This window comes from Symphalangus syndactylus, chromosome 19 (assembly GCF_028878055.3).
Source record: "Symphalangus syndactylus isolate Jambi chromosome 19, NHGRI_mSymSyn1-v2.1_pri, whole genome shotgun sequence".
NCBI classification, from domain to species: Eukaryota; Metazoa; Chordata; class Mammalia; order Primates; family Hylobatidae; genus Symphalangus; species Symphalangus syndactylus.
The window spans coordinates 85,972,909-85,996,847 of record NC_072434.2 but is presented as its reverse complement, the minus strand read 5'-3'; the positions used below and the strand labels follow the sequence as shown (position 1 = coordinate 85,996,847).

General features: G+C 39.8%; 1 protein-coding gene across 2 annotated transcripts in view; it reads left to right on the top strand.

Moving 5' to 3' along the window:
* The window catches only part of OPN3 (opsin 3), a 46,550-nt gene that overhangs the window by 18,536 nt on the left and 4,075 nt on the right, over window positions 1–23,939 (top strand). Inside the window, exons 2-3 of one of the 2 annotated variants that reach the window (XM_055235211.2) lie at window positions 16,767–17,086; window positions 23,632–23,883. In XM_055235211.2, coding sequence (XP_055091186.1) covers window positions 16,767–17,086; window positions 23,632–23,883 — 572 coding nt within the window. Of the gene's footprint in view, window positions 1–5,650; window positions 5,734–16,766; window positions 17,087–23,631; window positions 23,884–23,939 lie in introns of both variants that reach the window. The other variant, XM_063613548.1, reaches the window with a different exon arrangement.

Below are 23,939 nucleotides of genomic sequence, written 5' to 3'. Positions count from 1 at the left end.
ACCTGTCCCAGCTGTGTTTTCCTTAACACCAGGTATACCCCAGGACCAGGTAGTAGAATAGGTGACTCATTAAGTATCACTGCTGCTTCTGAAGCATTACTCCCTCATTCTGTAAAATCCTTTGCTTCATCAACACTCTCCTAAGGTGAGGTTGCAAAATTGAACTCACATTTGTCACACAGATGTGCAGGGAATATCAAACTTTAGCTGTCACCTCTCGTTCACAGCCTTAACTCTCCTTTCTGGATCATTCCCATCAGTTGACAAGCTGAGTCACCATCCCGTTGTCCCTTATGACTGTCTGTATTCTTTCTTCAAAGAGCCCGTCTTCTGATTGTCTACTACTTGCACCTCCATATCCTCAGTGAATTTTATTTTGTAATTTACTTAAAAGCTTTTAAATACAGAAAAATGCAAAGAATAATACAATAAGGGTCCATGTATCTATTATCCATTGAGCAAAGACTGGTATTTCTATATTTGTTTTAATCTAAAGAATTAAAATATTGCAGATAAAATTCACACCTATGTATTTCCTCCATTCCATTTTACCTCCTTCCCCCAGAGGTCACCAACATGGATTTAAGGTGAATCCAAGCAGTGCTTCCATACTTTTGTTCACAGTTTATTTACACATTTTTCCCTTGTGATGAAGGTCCATTTCCTGTTTTTCACTATAATATAATAAACAATGCTTCAGAGTATATCTTTATACACATTTCTTCCTGCCCAATATGCACAGAGTTTCTCTAGGGTCATGCTGTCTAATATGATAACTACTAGTCACATATGTCTCTTGAGCTCTTGAAATGTAGCTAGTTTATACCGAGATGTAAGTGTAAAATATTAATTATATTTCCAAGACTTCATATGAGAAAAATATAAAATATCTCAATAATTTTATATTGATTACAAATCGAAATAATATTTTGCATATATTAATGTCTTAGTCCAAGCTGCTATAACAAAATACCCTAAAGTGGGTGGCTTGTAAACACAGAAATTTATATTTCACAGTTCTGGAGGTTGTAAGTCTGAGATCAGGGTACCAGCATGGTTGGGTTCTGGTGAGGGCCCTCTTCCAGGTTAGTGTGCTTACTTGTGTTATCCTCACATGGCAGAAAGAGAACTAGAGTTAGCTCTGTGGCCTCTTATAACAGCACTAATTTGATTCATGAGGGCTCTGCCTTCATGGCCTAATCACCTTCCAAAGATGTCATCTCATACCATCACTTTGAGGGTTAGGGTTTCAGCACATGCATTTGGGGGGCCACAAACATCCAGTCCATACCAGTTGGGTAAAATAAAATATGTTATTAAAGTTAATTGCATCTGTTTCTTTTTACCTTTTAAAAATTTAAAAAATGTTTGTGGCTCACATTATATTTCTACTGAACCATGCTGCTCTAGGGTTTATAATTAAACCTGAAATTGCTAGGCATGTACATGCTGGGCAAATTTTCCGATTGATTATTTTCAACTTCCCTCAGTCCCACCCCTTTATTTAACACCCCCCCGCTACCCTGCCCCGCCCCGTATTCTCCAGTACTTGGTGAACTTTCCCCTGTCTGGGCTCTTCTGGCACTTAACATCTGTATGTCTCATTTGACATTTCAAATACGCAATTTTGTATTTTAGTTTGTTCTTTCATATTGCGTTTTCCCCTTTACATCAAGGACCATATTTTATGACTTTGCTTCTCCAGAACTAAGCTCAGGGCCCTATACGTTAGAGCCACTCAAATATTTAAAGAAGATTAGACATGCCAGCCTGGTGACTGTCTGCTGTTAGGCTGTGATTTGTCCTGGAACAATTTTATCTGATTTCCTTAGAATATGCCGCAAGTTTCTTGTACAGCCAGGCTTCTGCTCTCCATAAAGTGAGAGAATTCCCTAAGAAGTAACATCAGTCTGTTTCATGATGAAACTGCCCATGTCTCCCCAACAAGCTTCTCACTTTGTGATGGATCTGCAGTCTAGGGAACTGGTGAGGCCAGGGTAAACCTCAGGGGCATTTAGTTAGATTTTTAAGAGCTTTTCATATGACATCACTTTCAGCCATTTTATGATATGCTGTGTTAGGTTCTATAAAATATGGCATTATTATAGCTTATTGGACTATAAGAAGCAGCAGAATTGCAAAAGACAAGGAGATAGGTAAAGAGGAATAAAAGCTAGAAATGAGTAAAGTACAAAAATCAGAGCTGCCTATATAAGCTAGAGAAGATGCCCTTTCATCAGGGCTGGCTCAGCCTGGTACCTGGACATCCGTACTGACTCTCTCAACTAGGGAGCCTTGTGCACAACATTGCCTTTGGTGTCCCGTGCAGTACCGTTTTGTGAAATGTTAACGCAAATGAATGGTTCAGTTCTTATGTTGGGGCAATTTCCAAATTCCTAATATGCAGCCACTGAGCAGCAGATAGGGACAAAGGCAAGCAAGTTTTAGAGCCCAGTATGAAACAACCAGAAGGTTTTCCTGAAAGTTCTTAAGTTCCAAAGGATAAAGGAGTGTTGATGTAGAAAGATCTGTGAAGAATGAAGGATTTCACACATAAAAGGCACCATAGCACTGAATTGTAAGTATGTACTGTTTCCTTGCCTGGAGTGATCCTTAATTATATCTGAAATATATATATATAAACTAGCCTGCCCACTGGAGGCTTGAGGCATATCTCTTTATTCTCTATTTCTTAAAGATGTAGAAGAATTCTTAGATAAGATGAAATAGGCAAAAATAAATAAATACAAAAGTGGGTATGCAAAAAAAATGATAGAATGAGAAAAGAAGAAAGCCTTAAACCACTGAAACTCTAGCATATACATGAAAGTCTTCTCATTGAACGTAACTGTCATAGAACATTAAGGTCCTTAAATATATTCCCAATTCTGTGCTGCTCCCTGGACAAAGAGACAGAATGATGGTGTTGTTGCTTTGCTGAAAACGATGGAGGTCAGCACAGACCAGAAATGGGCTGGCTGCGGAATCCGTCAGAGACAGGAGAGAGGGCCACCCCCCTGCGCTGCACCTCTTGGTGTGGGATTGAGACTGAAGGCTTCAGAGGCATCTGGAGTGGTTTCTTGTGCTCCTGCACCAGTGATGGGAATTGAGGAAAACCTGGGAAATGAGCAAATAGTCATAGAGATTATATTAAAGGAAATCGGATTTTAATCTTGACCCATCATTCTGAAAGTCAGTCAGAATCATCAGTGGTAACTTTTAAACTTACAGATATTCAGGTTCTGTCCCAGGCCTACTGGATCAAGTATTTTCAAGGGCAGAGCCTTGGAATCAGCGTTTTAAACTGTCTCCTCAGGAGTTTTGTATGTAGCTATTTCAAAAGCTGGCATTTGGAAACAGCATTCTTATTAAGGGAAAGAGACATGCTGCTCTGATCCAGAAGGTGTTAAATTGAACATCAAAGAGATGAGTTAAATTCATGTTAACCCCAATTTGACAGTGTGGAAGAGAAGCTTGAAATAGTAGAATGTGAATGGGTCTGGGAACTAGCCTTGTTCTAACACCTACTTTGTGGTCTTGGGGAAAATATCTCATATTTGTAAAGTTTCCTTCTCCCACCTTCTTCTTTTTATTTTTATTTTTTTTTAGTTCTTCGTTACTTGACATTCTCAGATCAGGATGACTAAGACTTCTAAGGAAATGAGATTTTTCTTGCCTGTCCAAATTGTTCCACACTGGTCACCAATATGGGTTTTGCTTTATACTCCAACGCCTCCACCTCACAAGTTTGTTTTCAACTTAAAGCATTTTGCCCAAGTATAGAACTGCACAGGCTATATAGCAATTATGTGTTTCCTTAACACGTTATATATGACAAGCTTCTTCTCTCATTCTCCTCATATGGTCCTGAGGTATCATATCACATTTTCTGGTTGATTAATTACTCACACACAATTATAGTGGAGCGTGTGATAGTCATTCTTGAGAGAAGAGTCGCACTTGCCCTCTGTGTTTCTGTGCTCTCCATTTGCATCAGCAGCAGGGTAATAGAAAATGACTTAAATGGGATCAGTGTTGTTATCACCTGCTCTAAAACCTAAACCCTGAGCTCCCTTGAGAGCTTTGTAAATTATAAGTGATGGAATGAAGATTTAATTCAGTGCCTCTGAGATTCCTCATATTTTTCATTTGCTCTTCTGGGATGCCAGATTTTTTTCATTTGCTGTCAGGTTAATAATCTAGGAAGGAACACTTAGAAACTAGACTCATCATCGCAGGTCACAGAGCTATTCTATAATTTATTCATGTGTTGAATGTTTTCATAGAATTAAAAAGACCTCAAGCTTCACCATTGCTGAGAAACAACTTGCTTTGTGTAATCTTTTTGGGGAAAATCCAAATAGAGCTCCACACTAGCAGTCAGAAGGTCTGGGTTCACATTCAAACAGAACCTTCCTAGTCTTGTGACCTTAGGCTAGTCACAGATATCAGCCCCTTTTTCACACTCATCAAATGGGGACGATGAGACTTTCCTGACTGACATGTCTGGAAAGATCTAATTAGAAAAATACATTAAAAAGTACTTTGAAAATTATAAAATATCATATGAAATAAAGTTATTATAATGTATTATTTTGATTAGAGAATAAGAGATGATAAATCTAACAGGATTGTCATTTGACTTTGCAACAGTCATAAAAATGAATATTTTATAGATTTTTTAATAGCCAAAAATTATCATGTAAGGACTGTCAAATCATATTTTGAGTTGAAAAAGTGATCCTTTAGGTAAAATAGCAGGGAGTTGGCCTTGTTTTACGTTCTTCTAACTTGTGTATTGCTAGTTCCCTGAGGAAAAAAAAATTTTTTCATTGAAATGTCACTGTGGCTATTTCTAAGCAACGTTTCACCTGAGTGTTTGGTTAATTACAGGGATGACCATGTTTACTCCAGGATTTTTCCTTGTTATTTGGGAAGAAACATGGTCATGTGTATATAACTTTTATCAGCAACAAATACATAATAATCCCTTGTACTATTCTCGGTGCCAAAATGATGTCAAAATACAAAGACATACTTAAGTTTACAATTTAATTGGAGAAGTAAGACATAAGTACACAGAACTGTACCAAAATATAGTAAGTAGGAAATAGCAGCCATGAAGATGGTCTGTTTGTGTTGTGGATGGACAGAGTGAGGTATGCACTAAGGAAGTTATAAATGGTGAAAGAGAAGGTTGACTAGGTAGTGCAAGAAATACATAGTTTCTTAATAGCCAGCATGCTACGCGAAGGGAGCTTTGCAGGTCATTATTCTAGAAAGGGCTTTGTGAAAGTAATAAGATGATTATCTTAGCACACGTTCCCTGCATATAAAGCCTAAGGCAAAGCATATATGCTAATGCTTTATTGGGAAGCATAATCCCAGGGAATCAAAAGTAAGGGAATAGAGGAAGAGGCAGGGAAAGGAGGAGGCCAAATCTTAGAGAGAGGATGTACCATCGAGCTGGCCACAGAAGGTCACTGGGTCTTGCAGGGCATCTTCAGAGAGACTACCTGATACTAATGCAGCTTGAAACAACCCACGGGATGCGAGGAGAGTGCAAGCAGTCTAATCTCTGGCTTCTTCCTGTCTCCTGACCGTTGGTCCCACTCTGCTCCATGAGGTGTTAATGTCCCTTTCCCTCTAGGTTGGATCAGCCAGCTTCAGGCAGCCACTAGGGAAGCCAGAGCCTCCATGGGTCCAGTGCAGCAAGGCACTATCTGCATGCAGGTATGCACTGGTGGTGACAGTGGCAGCAACTGAAGCTTTGTAACTATAGTCATAGAGCCACCGCTGCCGGGAAGCAAGGCAAATAGGGCACACAGTTGGGAGTAGGAGCTTGTGAGTGAGGTCACGGAGATCTGGGATGGCACATAAATAGAGTCCAGTCAATGATTAATCTGGTATGTGGTCCCCAGGAGGATGACAAAGGCTGTACAAACAAAAGAAATTTAGTCATAGATGGCTGACAGCAATCATTTATGGAATATGAACTTGCACTAGAATAGTGGGAATGGTATGAGGCACAGAAATGAATTTAGAAATGTTTCCCAAGAAAGGCTTTCTGTTGGCCTTAAAAGCAATAGGAGATAGGGGAGAGAGGAATGGGAAAACTGAGCAAAACAATGTGTTTCTAAAGTGGATCAGAGTCTGATGCAGTTTTTTTGAGCATACTGTGGTAAGTTATCATAAAACCTAGATTGCTGTGTTCACGAAATAATTTTAAGTGTTGGAAACAAAACGTATGCCTCCCATTTTATCTGTGGTACCACACTTCACACTTTTATTCTATGAGTGCAGTTGATTTAGGATTAGAATTTAGAATTCTCAGTTCCTGTTAAGTGCTTTCATCCAACTGTTTTGTTGTTGTTGTTGTTGTTGTTGTTTAGACTTTGGCCCCACTGTGCTTATGTTTGTTACTCTTCTGAACCTTAATTAATTCCACAGAGAAGTTACTTTATATTCAGACTGTTTTTTCCCACTCAGCCCATAGACTCTGGTCATACTGGATATTTCTTGGGTCTCTTAGTGTAATGGTCCTTTTTTCATTGTTAACCATCTTGTTCAATATCCTTTCCTGATGAGCAGAGGCATAAGTGTGGAAAAAGTTCTAGTGAGGTCCTATTCCGAGATAGGGCACTCCTTTTCCTTCGTTATGGTGTGTGGAGTTTAAGCAATTACTTGGGGGAAACGAACGCCTAAAACTTTGTCAAATCAGAGGCAAGTCAAAGAGTCTAAGGCTAGGATATCTGTCCAAATGGGACTATAGGCAGAAAAGAAGCCAAGCTTGAAGCCAGAATGGTCAGAGAACAAGGGGAGCTGATATTAAAGGAACCAAAGATAACAGAGGGGAGATAAGCCTGGCACGATTTCCAAGCTACTGCACAGGGGCCCAACGTAGCCTAGGAGGAGATGCTCACGGCGAAAAATGTCCGTATGTTTTAACAACTATGTCAACTATTTGCCCCGTGTATCCTATTTTTAAAAAAGTCACTAAATTTAATAGAAAACATGCAATGCATGTGAAATACCAGTGAAGGATAGCATGAGTGAACACAATGGAAACAACAGTGCAGCATCTTAAACTGTGAGCAGCTAGCCACAGACCACAGCATGTGGCCTGCCTCATTCAATCGTTCCCTTCTGGTAGTTCACTGGCGCTCTCTTAAGGGGGCTCTCAGTTTTAAATGCACTGCAAGATTTGGGTAGCTATGACACACAATGGTCAGAAATAAATTTCTATATAAGTTGATTACCTGAAATCATAATTTTTTTCTTTTTTTTAATTTGGAGATGGAGTCTCACTCTGTCACCCAGGCTGGAGTGCATTGGCATGATCTTGGCTGACTGCAACCTCCACCTCATGGATTCTAGCGATTCTCCTGCTTCAGCCTCCCAAGTAGCTGGGACTACAGGTGCGCACCACCAAGCCCAGCTAATTTTTATATTTTTAGTAGAAACAGGGTTTCACCATGTTAGCCAGGCTGGTCTCAAACTCCTGACCTCAGGTGATCTGCCTGCCTTGGCCTCCCAAAGTGCTGGGATTACAGGCATGAGCCACCACACTGGACCCGAAATCTTAATTTTTTAACCCATGGAAAGGGTTTTAACTTTGATGTTGTGCTGGGTTTCCTTTGAAACTGAGTCATTGTGCACGAAATATGAAGACTACTGAACATGAAAAATGTAATAGAATGGGGTTTCCACATCCTGATGTGGAAAACATATATAATAAAAACCAACCACCACTTTGGTTGTTCTAGCAAACTGCTTTTATTGGTCAAATGGAAATCACTCGTTCTAACAGCTGAGAGATATTATTCAAATGAAGGTAGTCTTTCATTTTCTCTAAAATTCTTCAATTTAAGAATATTGAGTTTAAAAAAATGACTTCTGCTGATATCAAAGGTAGACATGGTTACAGAACAGATGTAGCAGGCAATGGATTAAATATGCTTTCTGTAGAGACTCTACATCACTAATTTAAAATTTTTGATAATTCTCAAAGAAGAGTTAGAAAACAAGTATAGCACAGCATGGACTTTGGAAGCAGACTGTGTGATTCGAGTCTTAGCTCTTTTATTTTTTAGCTTGTGACCTTGGCAAATGACTAAACCATTATTGCCTCAGTTTCTTCATCTGTAAAATGGGAATCGTAATTATAATTTCCACATGTCTCACAGAGTTATTATGAAGATTAAATAAGATAACACAGGTAAACTGCTTAGAACAGTCCCTGACTCATAGTAAGTACTCTCTATAAGTGTTAGTGGGCTGAAATTACTATTGTTAATTAAATAAAAAGGAGGAAGGAAACTTTCTCAACAAATAAGCAACATAAACAAGATTTCAAAGAAGCATTGGTTACTTGCTTAAAAGAACAAACTTTTTCAGGCATATTAAATATACTGGTTTTCTTTAATATTGTTTAATATGAGTAGATATTATAGGAGCAACAGGATGGTATGCCCGCTGCATGGTAACAGCCATGATTGAGTGGGCGCTGAGCGAGGAAATGGGAGGAGACCCTAAAATTCATCTCCCTGAGGAGTTCTGGGCTGGGATTTTTAAGGGGACCATGAGGAGAAAGAGGATGGGAAATTGGGGTCATTGATTGGTTGGGTTTTGGGGGATGAAATCATCAGGACGTGGAAACTGCATTCTTTGGTGAGTCAGCTTCTCGTGGGATCCTTCAGGCAAGCTGATGTCAGTAGTTTCACTGGTACGTAGGACCTGAAAGAATATCTCAAATGGAAAACTTAACATTATATAATGTTCAAGCTGTTATCCATAGAGCAGTTAAGGGGAACTATAATTTTGTCACAGGGTCTACGTGATTCTGGGACAAGAGGCAAACAGCTATAAGGAAGCAGGTCAGAGAGCAAGCTGACCTCATAATCCATGCTGAATGTACCACAGGCTTGGTTTATTTTACATTCCCCTTGTCCTTTTTTCCTTGATTAATTTTATAGATCTTCTAGTGATGATTTCATAAAGACCACTACTTAGTAAAGTAGTATCTTTATTAAGCATTCTTCATAGAGTTTTACTATCTGTGAACAAAAATAGTTAAACTGCATCTTTTAAAATTTCTACAAATCGATATATTTTTGAATGAGCAAAATTTTCATTAATTTGAGAAAAATGCATCCACTTAGTTTGGAAGATTTTACTGTGTGCTCATCCACCCAGCCAACTCTGAAGACCACAAGACAGGTATTTACAGTTGCCCCATTTTATAGGTAGAGAATTTGAAACACAGTCCATCCAGATATTGTTCAAAATGATCCAGAGAATCTATGATGACATAAGTTATCCCCAATCATCTTCTCTTCCAAATTTACTTCTCTCCCATTTCTTTTCTAAGTCAATGCAACATCAGCTATTAATTATAACAAACCAGTAACCCAAGACTTCCTTTGATTCTTCTTCATTCATTCCCACAGCCAACAAAGATTAACTTCCTTAAATATGGTGGACTTTCCTCGTCTCTCCTTCCCTAGTGCCACTGCATCAATTTCATTCCTTATCACAGTAACCATATTTCTCCACTAGGTTTCCCTAGATCCAGGCTTGGCTCACAATCTATTTTCCTCATTGCAGCCCAAGGGAACTTCCCATAAGGAAAACCTCCAAAAGCAAAATCAAAAGAAAATAAAATTCTCTAGAATTGTATAGTAATGGAAGTGAACAAAAACAGCTTAATGGCTCCTCAGAGCCCTCGGGACACGTTCCAAGCTCCACGCATGGCATTTAAAGGTTTTCCTAGGAGAGTCCTTAGTCTTTTCATTCTCTGTTTAGAACTCCGTCCTACCATTTTGAATTATTTGCAGGCACCCAAATGGTGCAAGCTCTGTCAGATCTCCATGTATTTACACAAGCTGTTTTCTCTTCCTGGAATAGGATAAGAGGATTGGCTGTCACTTCCCCATCATTTTTTTTTTTTTTTTTTGGCCTCGTTAAAGTGTGCTTTATCTTTAAGACTCACTCAGGTGGTACCTGCTTCCCACAGAAAATCTCATGAGTTGGGTATTCTTCCTCCCACTATAGGCAGAGTTTCTCGTTCTACCTCCTTCTCTGGATTGTGTGCTCCTTGAAGACATGGGTTTTGTCATATTAACCTTTTTATACAACAGATAAGGATTGACAGGTCTGGGTCATGGCCTTTTTTGAAGCACGCTCTTCTGTTTAGTGTGAACTTGCTTACCCCAGTCTAGAGACTTAAACTGTAAATAAGCTATTCAATGTGGCCATCTAGTGGCCAAAGTGAGAAAATAACTGTATTATTGGGTAGTTGTACATTGATAGACACACCTTGTATTAATATTTAAGCTCCAGAGTTGTATTGATATTTAACCTCAGAGCCCTGTCCACTCCCATGCCTTCCACCCACTTTCTACTACTTAAAGCAATTTTGCTCCCAGATATTCAACTATTCAGTAATAATAATACCTTATGCATTGCCACTTCACTAAACATATTTATATTCTCATTTAATACACCCACACACCCACACACCCACACGATGAGAGAGCATTTTGGTACGATTATCTTAATTTTACTGGTGAGCAAATTGAGATTCTGGGATGTTAATTTTCCCATGGTCACATAGTAATTATGTGAAAAAAAATGAAATTGATCTGAAGTCAGATGACTTATTCATTAGGTAATATGGAGAAAACTGGAATTGAATACAGGGCTTTTGGCCTCAAACGCATTTCTCTATTATTGAATTTATCACATTGTTTTATAGTAGTTTACTTCTCTGTTTATAATTCATCTTTTTTTCTTATTGCCTAGCACAGTGCCTGACACACTATGTGTATGACATATGTTTGTTGATAAATATTGCAAATGAGTGTATAATCATTAAGTTATATCAGAAAGAACTATTTGACTCAAACTGATGCACAGAGTAGACATTTAAATATATATTTTCACTTCTGTGCTTTTATACATACTATATCCTTGGCCTTGAAATATCCTCACTCTTGTCAACTTAATAAAATTCTCCCGTTCATCAATTCAAATGTTGCTTTCCCTTAAAACCTTCCCCAGTGTTTCCCCAGGCAGAGATAAGTACTTCCTCCATTGCATTCTCCCCGACACAGCTTTGTTTAACTCTTATCACATTCCTGTAATTATTTGTTTACACATCTGTCTTCTCCAGACTGTGAAATCTTTGGCAGCAATTCAGGCAGAAGGAACAGCAATATCAAAGCTGCCAGCTCTGAGTGAACATGCCGGGCAGTTTGCAGCCTGGGCATGGTCTGTATCCCAATTCAGCAAGCTTAGGCAAAGCCTAATGATATGCCAACGAGATTTGATTTTACAGACTGATGTCTTCAAAACCGTTGGGGGGTACATAAGCCCTTTCCAATGTTTCCAATTTTGAAATGTTTATATTACACAATTCTTTAAACTTAAGACAAAAAATGTAGATGTCACAGTTTAAATATGGTTGTATACATAGTTTTTCAAAATTCTATTAGGGAAAACAGTAAGAAAAAGATGGAATATCCCTGCTGTGGACCATGGACAGCCATGGAAGGCAGATCAGCTTTGTGCCATCCTCTGTAGTGACTGACCTTACCACCTCTTGATCCTGGCTCCACACCCAGAGTCCAAGGCACTCTTGCAATAATTCAAGGAGGCTTCAGCTAGAAATGCCCATTTCATTCCTTTCTGTTCCTTAACACCTATTCCATCTTTTATGACCCAACTTAAGCTTTATCTCTGAATGAAGCCAGCAGTCCACTGGGATTTTACTTTTTCTGGTTTGTTTTGGCACCATGACTTTGACATATGATCACATATCATCTTACATTGTTCTCTAATGTTGTGTGTGATATAAAAATACAGTATTGCAGTCCTCTTGAGAGTAGGGACCACGTGTCTCTGGTTTCTCCAAAAGACCTACTCAGCACAGTGATAGGCACATACCTGATCCATCTGCAGCTTTGCAGCAAAGGCACAGACATCACTTTACCACTGGTAGAATTTGTGGAGAGGTAGAAGTCACCCTCTAGTGGCAGCAGGTGGTATTAAGACAAAATCACAGGATTTGGAGTAAGTCTTGGGTTCTCAAACTGTCTCCACCACCTGTTGGTGGAGACATCAATTCCTTAACCCTTGGAGCCACAGACCTTCTTTCCAAAGGAGTGCATATCATATGTGGAGTGATGATCATGGGACCTGGTGCATAACCGGCACCCAGATTGCAGCACTCATCATTCCCATTGCTTTTTAGTGTTCACGGAAATGGATGCACCATTTGAAGTAGAATTTGGTTGTCTTCCTCATATCTGCTCATATACCATGTAGTTTTTATTTCCGTTAATAAGGCTCAACATCAGTTAAACGTCTAAAGTAGTTGTAAGACAGTCCTTTCATTCTCATCCTCCTGGTGGAGTGTTGTGGGAATCAAATAGAATACGGCAATTAATTCCAACTCAAGACCAAAATTTGTTAGTAAATAAAGCATTGATGGGAGAAGGGCTGCATATTTTGCAAGGAAGATGTAGATTAGATCATTTCAGTTGGGTTATCCTCGAAGACTAAGTCAGTCTGACTAACGCTGCCACTCAGTTATATGCTCATGCTATCAGGGAGGACTTAGGAAATACAAGGTTTGCTAGATCTGTACTAACATGTCATGGTACATAACAACTGAAATCAGGCACCTGAAACTCACTGTGCTTGCTAAGACACAGGCATGATCAAAAACGATATTAGTAAATGTTAAAGTCTCTTTGACCAAAATAACCAGAAGGAAAATGTTACTAACCTCTTGCACCCTGACTTATCACAAGGCTGGGATTTTTCATACTTCAGCTCTGAGTGCAATGGGTCTTTTCCTGACACCCTGCCAATACCGGCTGCATCCCTTTCTGTGTCCTTCCCACCATGCCTCACGTTATCCTCTATCCCTGGACTCTCTATTCTTCATAGCACTGCACTGATTTGCTTGTTTGATTTGTTTTTTTATTGTCTCTCTTACCCACTGGACCTTAAGGCCATGAGGGTTGGTTTCACTCACCTCTTTATATTTATTTTCTAGCACAGTGACTGAAACATCACAAGCAATAAGTAATGACTAAATGAATGAATGAATATATGAACATGATATGCTCATACCAGCTTATTTTACCAGCTTATTGCTTTCACCATAAGAACTCATTTATTCCTCTCTAAGGTATATTGAAATTTACTAATTTACAACAGTGCAATTATTTGTACTGAGTTTTCTTGCCTATGAAAGACTAAATCATATTCAATGTAAATTAACTAAAAGTTGAATGCCAAACTATGTTTTAACACATAAAGGCAGTTATAAAAGTAAATACCATTATACTTAATAAGAAAGTTTGTAAACTACGTAAAACCGACAGTATTTCATTAGCGTCAACTTATGCCATTTTCTTTAGGTGTTTAGATTTTTTTCTAGGAATATAATCAGGTAAAGAAAGGATAATATCACTTTTTAGATAAAAATTTAATAAGGTAAAAGTAGACTTCTGAATACGAAAGCCATCCACCTTGATACTTTCATTGTCCCAATAATCACTACTGTGATTTGAATTTAAATCCATTATTTGCTATTATTTGCTATTATATCATTACTTTCTTTCCTTTTCTTTCGTTTTCCCTTCCCTCCTTCCTTCCTTCCTTTCATCCTTCCTTCCTTCCCTCCTTTCTCTCTTTCTTTCTCCTTTCTTTCTTTCCCTTTCTTTCTTTCTTCCTTCCTTCCCTCCTTTCTCTTTCTTTCTCTGTATTTCTTTCTTTCTTTCTTTCTTTCTTTCTGTCTGTCTGTCTGTCTGTCTGTCTGTCTGTCTTTCTTTTGATGGAGTCTTGCTCCATCGCCCAGGCTGGAGTGCAGTGGCACAATCTCGGCTTACTGCAACCTCTGTCTCCAAGGTTCAAGCAGTTCTCCTGTCTCAGCCTCTGAGTAGCTGGGATTACAGGTGCATGCCACCATGCCTGTCTAATTTTTGTATTTTTAGTAGAGATGGGTTTTCACCATGTTGGCCAGGCTGGTCTTGAACTCCTGACCTCAGGTGGTCTGCCCACCTCAGCCTCCCAAAGTGTTGGGATTATAGGTGTGAGCCACCACGCCCAGCCTTATACCATTATTCTCTGAAGTATTTTCTTCCACTCGATTCCAAAACCCAATCTTCCGGTCACTTGAGTATTTAATAAATATTCGCTTATTAATTCAAAGAACATTTATTGGATGCCATGTGTGTGAGACACTGGGAATAATACTGCTCCCCACCCTCCAACTCCCACAGAAGAACAAACTTGTCATGGGATAAATGAATATTAACTATGTTATGCCAATTGCTTTCTGAGTCCAGCACCTCTGTATTTCATACTTACGAATTGCAGAATCATGAAATGTTAAAATATGAAGCGATTTTCAATTTTATGAAAACAAAAAGGTCTAAGAGATTGTTTGATTTGCTGAAAGTTACAGAGCTATTTCATGGGGAGCTGGGACTTGCCTCCAGACCTCTTAACCTGTTTGCTGCCCACACTCTTTTCTCTCTTACTTCTCATTCTTCATTTGAACTGCTTTTCTTTCAATCTCTCTGCATCCACTGATTCAACAAATATTTATGCTCCAGGAAGCTCACAATTTTATTGTCTTCCCCACATCTGTTCATACACCTTGTGGTTTTTACTTCAGTTCATGTAATCACTCGCTATTCCTTAGGCAGGTTAGAAACCTCCAAGTTATTTTATTTATATATTTGTTTATTTATTTATTTTGAATCAGAGTCTCACTCTTGTTGCCTAGGCTGGAGTGCAATGGCACGAACTCGGCTCACGGCAACCTCCGCCTCCCTGGTTCATACAATTTTCCTGCCTCAGCCTCCCAAGTAGCCAGGATTACAGGTTTCTGCCACCACGCCCAGCTAATATTTTGTATTTTTAGTAGAGACAGGGTTTCGACATGTTGGCCAGGCTGGTCTTAAACTCCTGACCTCAGGTGATCCACCCGCCTCGGCCTCTCAAAGTGCTGAGATTACAGGTATGAGCCACCACGCCCAGCCAAAAACTTCACAGTTACTTTTAACTCCTCTCTCCCCTCACGCTCACATTCGATAAGCAGATAGATTCTGTTGATACCAGTTGCTAAATGTTTCTGGAATCCAGACTTTGTTGTTCATGCCTTTTAATGCCATCCTAGTTGAGGTCCCATCATGTCTTGCCTGCTGTTGCAGTAGCCTTCAAGCTGGTTTCCATGGCCTCCAATCGTGTTTTAAATTCTCTACCACTGCTAGAATGAGCATCCACTACTGAAGAAAAAGGAGGAGGAGGAAAAGGGGAATCTAACTGTGTAAAAGGACAGAGAGTAACAGATTTATAATTTACTATTCATAGAGGAAAATGTTAAAAAACAAAAAAATTAAAATAACACAAACGTTAGCTAGAAATTAAAAGCCTTTGTCAATGTGGCTCTCTCTAAATTTCTCTTTCCATCTCCTGTGAGCCCTGGCATCTTTGAATCATCGTTTATAGACCCCTTGGTGTCCTTTTACGTCTCCACACTCCACTGCATATTTCTTCACTCTTCCTGGAATGTGCTTCTGCCTTGTGCGCAAATGCTTCCCTTTCTGTGTCTCCAGTCCATCGTGTGGCAGTTGTGGCATTCACACATTGCATGGTCATTGTCAGTGTTTATACACGTACATTCCCTGCAGACATCTAGAGTTCTGCCTCTTAGTCACTATTGGCCATCCACTGCACAGTGCCTGGCACACAGTAGGTGCTTGTTAAGTGAGTACCTTACTCTCTGAAGGTGACAGAGAAATAGACAGACAGTATCATTAAAGCGTACTTGTTGCAAAAGCGGTATACGTGAAGACCACGGAAGCCCAGAAGACCCCCCACCACCCTTGTCAGCAATCCTTGCATGTGAACAGTTTGTATGCTGACATCTGCTGGTAGTAGGCGGGTTATGGCAGTCCTCTGCATCATTTGACTGCGACTTCATTCAGTTTGAGCTTTTGCAACCCCTTTTGACTTTATCTCTAATAGCTGAGTCAGAGACAGCCAAGAGAAGGTGAACTAAATGAGACACTTGCACTAGTGACTCTCCCTTACTCGTTCCGGAATTTCTCTTCAGAAGAAAGTCTAATACAATAGGGGCATCTTTGGGGTGGGGCTGATTTAGGGCTTTTAATTTTTGTCTAATCTTTTTTAAATCTGCATGGCATTTTCCATTTTATGGTTTTTTTTTTTTTTTTTTTTTTTTTTTTTTTTTTTTTTGAGACAAGGTCTGGCTCTATTGCCCAGGCTGGTGTGCAGTGGCGCGATCTCAGCTCACTGCAACCTCAACCTCTCTGGGCTCAAGCATCCCTCCTGCCTCAGCCTCCTGAGAAGCTGGGACCACAGGCGTGTGGCACCACATCTGGCTAATTTTTGTATTTTTTGTAAAGACACGGCTTGCCATGTTGTCCAGGCTGGTCCCCAACTCCTAGGCTCAAGCAATCCTCCCACCTCAGCCTCCCAAAGTGTTAGGATTACAGGCGTGAGCCACTGACTGCCCTTCTATGGTTCCTTTTATGGATAACTGTTTTCAATAGAATTTCCTTGGGACTATAAGACACTATTACTCTTGGCTTTTAGAGCAGCCAGTCTCTGAGCACAGAGTCTCAGATACTCTGTAAGGTATTTCCAGTGGAGAATGTATCACGTCTCTTATGCCTGGTTTCCCCCTGCACCATGCTATACTTTTCCACTTTCTCTTCTTGCAGGGATTGTTTCCATTGCCACCCTAACCGTGCTGGCCTATGAACGTTACATTCGCGTGGTCCATGCCAGAGTGATCAATTTTTCCTGGGCCTGGAGGGCCATTACCTACATCTGGCTCTACTCACTGGCATGGGCAGGAGCACCTCTCCTGGGCTGGAACAGGTACATCCTGGACGTACACGGACTAGGCTGCACTGTGGACTGGAAATCCAAGGATGCCAACGATTCCTCTTTTGTGCTTTTCTTATTTCTTGGCTGCCTGGTGGTGCCCCTGGGTGTCATAGCCCATTGCTATGGCCATATTCTGTATTCCATTCGAATGGTGAGTTCAAGATACAGATGCCCCCCCGCCCAAATCACATCCAGGGCAGAAAATTTTGTGTGGAAAATAATGAAAGTCTTCCTATGTCATCAGTAGTTGCCCAGAGGTAGAGCAGTTCTAGGGGACTTCCCTTCGGGTTGAATTTTATGCTATGAGTCACTCTCTGGAAGGATCAATGCGGAATAGCATTTACTGTCTCTACTTCCCTGTCTCAACCAAAAGAAGGAAAGAAAAAGCTTCTGACTGACAAAATCTGCAACCAAAAAACCCTACATTATCCAACACTCTTAAAATTTAAGAATTTAAAAAAGGGAATTCCACACTTCCCATAACTTTGTTTATTCAAAGGTCATATAAATTTGACTAGAGAACAGCACAGATGTTTTGTTTGGCAATCACACCAGAGTCATAAAGGGTAAGAGAACTGACCACAGACAATTTCACGCTGGGTGCCAACAAGAACTTTCCAGTTTGAACTCAAGCCCAGTGTGGAGCAGGCTCCACTTCCCGGTCTCTAGCTTTGGCCATGGATGTTTCCTTCCTCATTCACTGATTCTTCCAACTCTGTTCTCTGCTTCCGTCTCTAGTGTCTTGCTCACTCCGTCAAACCTTTCTAACTTTCACCTTTTTAAAAATCAGACTTAGCGGCCGAGCGCGGTGGCTCACGCTTGTAATCCCAGCACTTTGGGAGGCCGAGGTGGGCGGATCACGAGGTCAGGAGATCGAGACCACGGTGAAACCCCGTCTCTACTAAAAATACAAAAAATTAGCCGGGCGTGGTGGCGGGCGCCTGTAGTCCCAGCTACTCGGAGAGGCTGAGGCAGGAGAATGGCGTGAACCCGGGAGGCGGAGCTTGCAGTGAGCCGAGATTGCGCCACTGCACTCCAGCCTGGGTGACAGAGCTAGACTCCGTCTCAAAAAAAAAAAAAAAAAAAAAAAAAATCAGACTTAGCTACATGCATCACTTTAAATCATTTGTTTCTACATTCTTTACACATGCCAACTTTGTTAAAGACAAAATCCCTAGATCAGTTCAATCATCTATTTTCTCCATGCCTGTAGTCAAACTGCAAGGAGGAGCTGGAAAAAAAACAAAACACATCTGTCTACACTTAGATGTCCTCTCAGCCTTGTTCTAGCAACCTTTCTATCCCTGTATGTGTGGTCTACTGTCTCCGCACTGTGACTATTACACAGCCTCATTTCTCATTTTAATTTCTCGCCCTACTGTCTCCTCTCATTCTTATCAAATAAGCCTGCTTCCAATCTATCGGACAAAACAAAGCCATTATCAAGGGTTCCTTTGACTCCTTACCTCTCTTTACACAAACCACTGATTCTTACGACTCTCTTCAGTTACAGGGCGACAGGAGAGGTCTCCCAGGACCAACTCGATTCTGTATTCTGATTGCTCCCCCAACCCCTTCCATGCCCCAGAGACACTTCTTAATAATTTTCTCTTTCACTTGTATCTTCACACTTTCCCTTACCACTGGTCCTTTCCCTTTAGCATATTACCAGGCTATTTTTTTTAAATCACAGTCTACTCTCAGCTCCCTCTAGCTATCACTTTATTTTTCTCCTTTTTGTCACTGCTAACTCAAAGAACCATTGGTGACCCTTGGTGCCATACTGTCACTCACTAAGCGTTCATTTACCCAATATTTATTGAGCATATAAAATGTGCCAATTTCTTGCTGTTATAGACTGAATGTTTGTGTCCCTCTCAGATTCCTATGTGGAATCTCTAACCACCGATGTGCCAATATTTGGGGATGGGTACTTGGGAGGTAATTAAGGTCAGAGGAAGTCATGAGGATGGGGCTCTGGTCTGATGGGATTAGGGGATTAGTGTCCTTGTAAGAAGAGACACCAGAAAGCTTGCTCTCTCTCTCTTTCTCTCTTTCTATCTCTCTCTCTCTGTCTCTCTGTCTTCCCACGTGTGCATAAATAAGAGATCATGGAAGCACACAGTGAGATAACGGTCAAGAGAGGAGGCCTCAGAATGATACCTACCTTGCCAGCTACTCTACCTGGGACTTCTCAGCCTCCAGAACTGTGAGAAATACATTTCTGTTGTAGTTCAGGGAGTTGGTAGTTTAGTAAGTTTATCTAGCATTCATTCCTCAACTTAAGGCAAACTGATGACTCCTTCCTCTACCGCACTGCCACTAATACAGCCCTCATTTCAGGTCATTGATGAGCTCCCAGAGATGTGATCCCATGGACACATTTTTATTCCTTGCTAGCATCCTCAGCGTTTGAGACTATTGGCAACTTCTACTTTCTTGTGATGGTCTCCTGCCATCGATTCTAGGGCGCCTTTCTCTGCTGTCTTTGTTGCTGACTCTCTGGCCCCATCTTCTTATGTCTTCCAAGGGCTTCTCTTCTTTGGGCCTCCCCAGCATCCTATGTTTAGCTCTTGTCCCATGCTACACACTGGCCTTGGGTGGTCTTTCATACTGCCAGGATTTCTCCTTCTGACACAAGCTTGATAACATCTCCATTTCCAGTTCAGGTCTTTCTTCCAGCCTCTAACAGATCCTCGTAGTCAATTGCCTATTGAACACCTCCACTTGGATGGTCCACAGACTCATCAAATTTAACAAATGTAAAGATTAATTTGTCATAATTTCCCTAAAATCCTCTGCTCCTCTATTTGCTTTCTCATTGAATAGTCATCATTCCTAGCTACCAAGACCAGAAATTAGGGAGTAATCTTTGACTATGTGTCATCCATGTCTCCCCCAAACCCAACTATTGATCGGTTCTTATCCATGCCACTTAAATGCTTTTTTGTTTTGTTTTGTTTGTTTTTGTTTGTTTGTTTTGTTTTTTTGAGACAAATTTCACTCTTATTGCCCAGGCTGGAGTGCAATGGCAGAATCTCGGCTCACTGCAACCTCCGCCTCACAGGTTCAAGCAATTCTCCTGCCTTAGCCTCCTGAGTAGCTGGGATTACAGGTGCCCACCACCATGCCTGCCTAATTTCTAAAATATTTTTAGTAGAGATGGGGTTTCACCACATCGGCCAGGCTGGTTTCGAACTCCTGACCTCATGATCTGCCCGCCTTGGCATCCCAAAGTGCTAGGATTATAGGTGTAAGCCACTGCACTGCGCCCAGCCCTAGATTTTTTGGTATATCCATTTTTTCCTCTCCCACTGCCACAGACTCAGTTAAAAAAAAAACAAAACTTAGTTCTCCTTTTTAAAATTTTTGCTTTCCTCTATTCCATTCTTTGCACACTGCCATCAGAGTAGTTGTTCTCAAGTATTACCTTCAGAAGTTCCACTGTCTTTGTGATTAAAAATAAAGCCCTTAGGTGCGGCCAGCAGGTCCTGTATGGCATCTCCTGTCTAGCTGCCCAGCCTCATTTCTTGACACTCCCCTCTTCTTGACACCTCAGGATGTGGCCAGTGGTAATATTTCTTGTTTTCAGAAACTGACTTGTTATTTTGCCTCTTGTCTCAGCACACTTTCTTTCTCTGGAACATTCTGTCTCTCCTCCTTACTTGACTAATTCCTCATTCCCTCACAAGGCTAACAGCAGGATTTTCTTGCTCTAACCCACCCTCAGAACCAGTTACCCATCCTGTGTACTACCATATCCTCCCTGTTTACCTCCCTCATGGCTTCTACCTGCTCAATGTGCATCATCCTCACCAAATAGTGAATTCCTCAAGAGCAGAGACTGGGTCTTATGTATTTTCTCACCTGTGACTGGAACAGTGTCTGCATGTAGTAGGTGATCAGTGACTATTTTTGGAATGAGTTACAAGCAGAGGGCATAGAAAGGGGAAGACAGGAGAAGGGGTGAAAGTATGAAGAGATTTGACTTTAGCTGCTACCTAAACAGAGAGCTCACTGCAAGTAATTTGCCTCCGTTTCCTTATTCAGAGAGAGGTGACTCATAACAATGATGGAGACACTTGAGAATGAAGATTCACAGTGAAATTCTTTGAAAATCTACAGATGTCTTGGATTAAGGAGCACTAGGCATCAGCCACTTATGCAGCCAGAGAACACTTTCATAGAGAATTCTGAAGAATTTGTTTTAGGTGGTTCATTCTTTAGGACAGATTTGTGCCTGTGCCAATCATTTCAAAATTGCTTCATCAATAGCAATTTTGAAAACTATCCTCAAATGATTGAATAAAGAGGGTAAGACATGAAATCAAGTTTTTTATTTGGAAAATATTTAATGAGCAGACTGAAGGAATAGAAAGTAATGAAAGAAAGAGGCCTGAAAAAGCTAAATAAAAAATAATCATGAAAACTTCACATGTATAAACCCAAATAATCTAAAACATTAGTCAAGATCTTCTCCTTATACCAAAGACGAACTGGGGACGTATAGAACAACATTTATTTAAATTAATTTCTCCAGCATGCATGTAATTCCAAGATGGACAAATGAGTGCTCTCCTTTGATAAATGGCGAGAGGGGATAAAGACTGACCTGCCCAGAAAATGGTACAGATAAAACGATTGGACCTAAATACCAGAGGTTTGGGAGGCAGATAACTGAGATGTGGTTATGTTACTTGTTAATTGAAACTCTGAAGAGTCAATAATGATTCTAAATATCCTATAGTATTATAAATGTACATATACATGCAAGTGTGTTAGTCTCATATCTAGTTCAAATATAAATAAGTACTTAACCTCAAAAACAACCCCACAACATCATACGTGTGGAAATGGAACTCAAATTCTGTTAATTCTAATAGGTTTTTTGTTTTAACCTCCTTTCTTCTTTACTCTTAGAGGAGGTTATTGACTTGCTCAATACCACACTGCGAGCAAAAGTGGTGAATCTGGGATATAAACTTAGATCTTCTAATTCCAAATCTAGAGCTTTTTTCAAAACCCCACAGCCTTCCTATTAACTCTAGATAAGCTACCCCAAAATGATGTTTTGAAAATAGAAAAATATTCTATCCCATTAAATAAAACAGTTTCATTTAAAACAGAATTGCACACACAGAATAGTAGTATTCGGTTGGTGCAAAAGTAATTGCGGTTTTTGCCATTAAAGGTAAACCTTTAAAGGTAACTTTATTTAAAGGTAAATTATTTACCTTTCTGCACACCAAAAATATGTTCCTGAATAAAAATGGTTATCTCTGAACATTGTAATAAGTTATACGAATTTTACTACAAAAACACAAATACTTTATATACTGATTTTTTAAAGTAATTGGCATACTGGTAAAGGAATATTCTTTACCTTTAAATAAGGTTACCTTCAAAGGTTTACCTTTAATGGCAAAAACCACAATTACTTTTGCACCAAACTAATACCAGAAATTTAATACCCACTCTTCCCCGCACAGTCTCTCTACCCTAAAAAAATCAACTATTTAAATTTGTCCTATTTCTCTCTATTCTTTGCTAATCTGAATACATGATTTTGATAAGAATATAATTTCTTAAATACAATTTTGGATATCAGTAATTTGAGAATTTTAATTAAAATATATTTCTAAATACTCTAAGCACATGTTCTAAATGATTTCTTTGGAAATTCTTTCTCTTAATTTTTGTGATAATGCTACAACTAAAAGGTACACTTAGAGTTCATTGAAACACAGTAAATTTCCCGGCATAAAGTAATCAATACTAAGTATTAACTATATGCTAACTACTTAAAAAATCAATATATAAAGTATTTGTATTTTTGTAGTATAATTTTTATAACTTATTACAATGTTTAGAGAGAACTATTTTTATTTAGGAACATATTTTTGGTGTGCAGAAATATTCTTTGCCTGTGTATTATTATGACACATTTATAATAATAGGAGAAACAGCAAAAAGAAACTTGTATTCAAGAAACTCAAAGAACTTTCAGACTGTACATCATTACTCCGCCATCCCTTTAATGGGAACAGACTGCGAGTAGACAGGCTGATTTTAGAGGAAGGAGTTGTTTTACCAAGTGCTGTTCTCTGCAAGTGAGCCCCTAATGAAACCAATCACAAACAAATTTCTCCTGAAATTCTACTTTATAGTCACTAGCAGTGAATTGAAAAGCTGGTTTTCAGTAAGAATTCACTCGGGGATTAAGTTCTCATCAAGGCCAGCTGCAAGCTTAATCATGCAGAACACCTGACATGACATGGGTATGCAGTCTGATTTGAGAACTCGAGGACTAACATTCTAGAGTTTCCAGGATCATGGGGAAATTCTTTCCATTTTATCGTGACTCTTTCAGGCTGTCTTTTAGAGACTTGAAGATCTAGGCAAAATAATTTTATTCTTATTAGGTAAATTAGAGAACATTAAACAAACACTGAAGGATGTAGGAGGCTATGTAGCTCAACCACCCTATGTTGTGAGTGGGGAGACTGAGGCCCAGCAAGGTTAAAGCTGGACTCAGCTATGAGTCTCGGATCCGAAGTCAGCCTGCCGAGCTGCCATTCAGTTCTCTTTCCATTTAGGTGGGGCCAAGAATGGTGTCTGAATATCTGTTCTAAAAACAACAAAAGAAAGCCTTCTTTTGTTTTTTTAAGGCTTTTCCTTTCTTTCTCCTTTCCGCAGCTTCGTTGTGTGGAAGATCTTCAGACAATTCAAGTGATCAAGATTTTAAAATATGAAAAGAAACTGGCCAAAATGTGCTTTTTAATGATATTCACCTTCCTGGTCTGTTGGATGCCTTATATCGTGATCTCCTTCTTGGTGGTTAATGGTCATGGTCACCTGGTCACTCCAACAATATCTATTGTTTCGTACCTCTTTGCTAAATCGAACACTGTATACAATCCAGTGATTTATGTCCTCATGATCAGAAAGGTAAGCTTTGCAATTAACTGATTGTTTTCACCCTGGGGATAGAGTTGGAAATGACA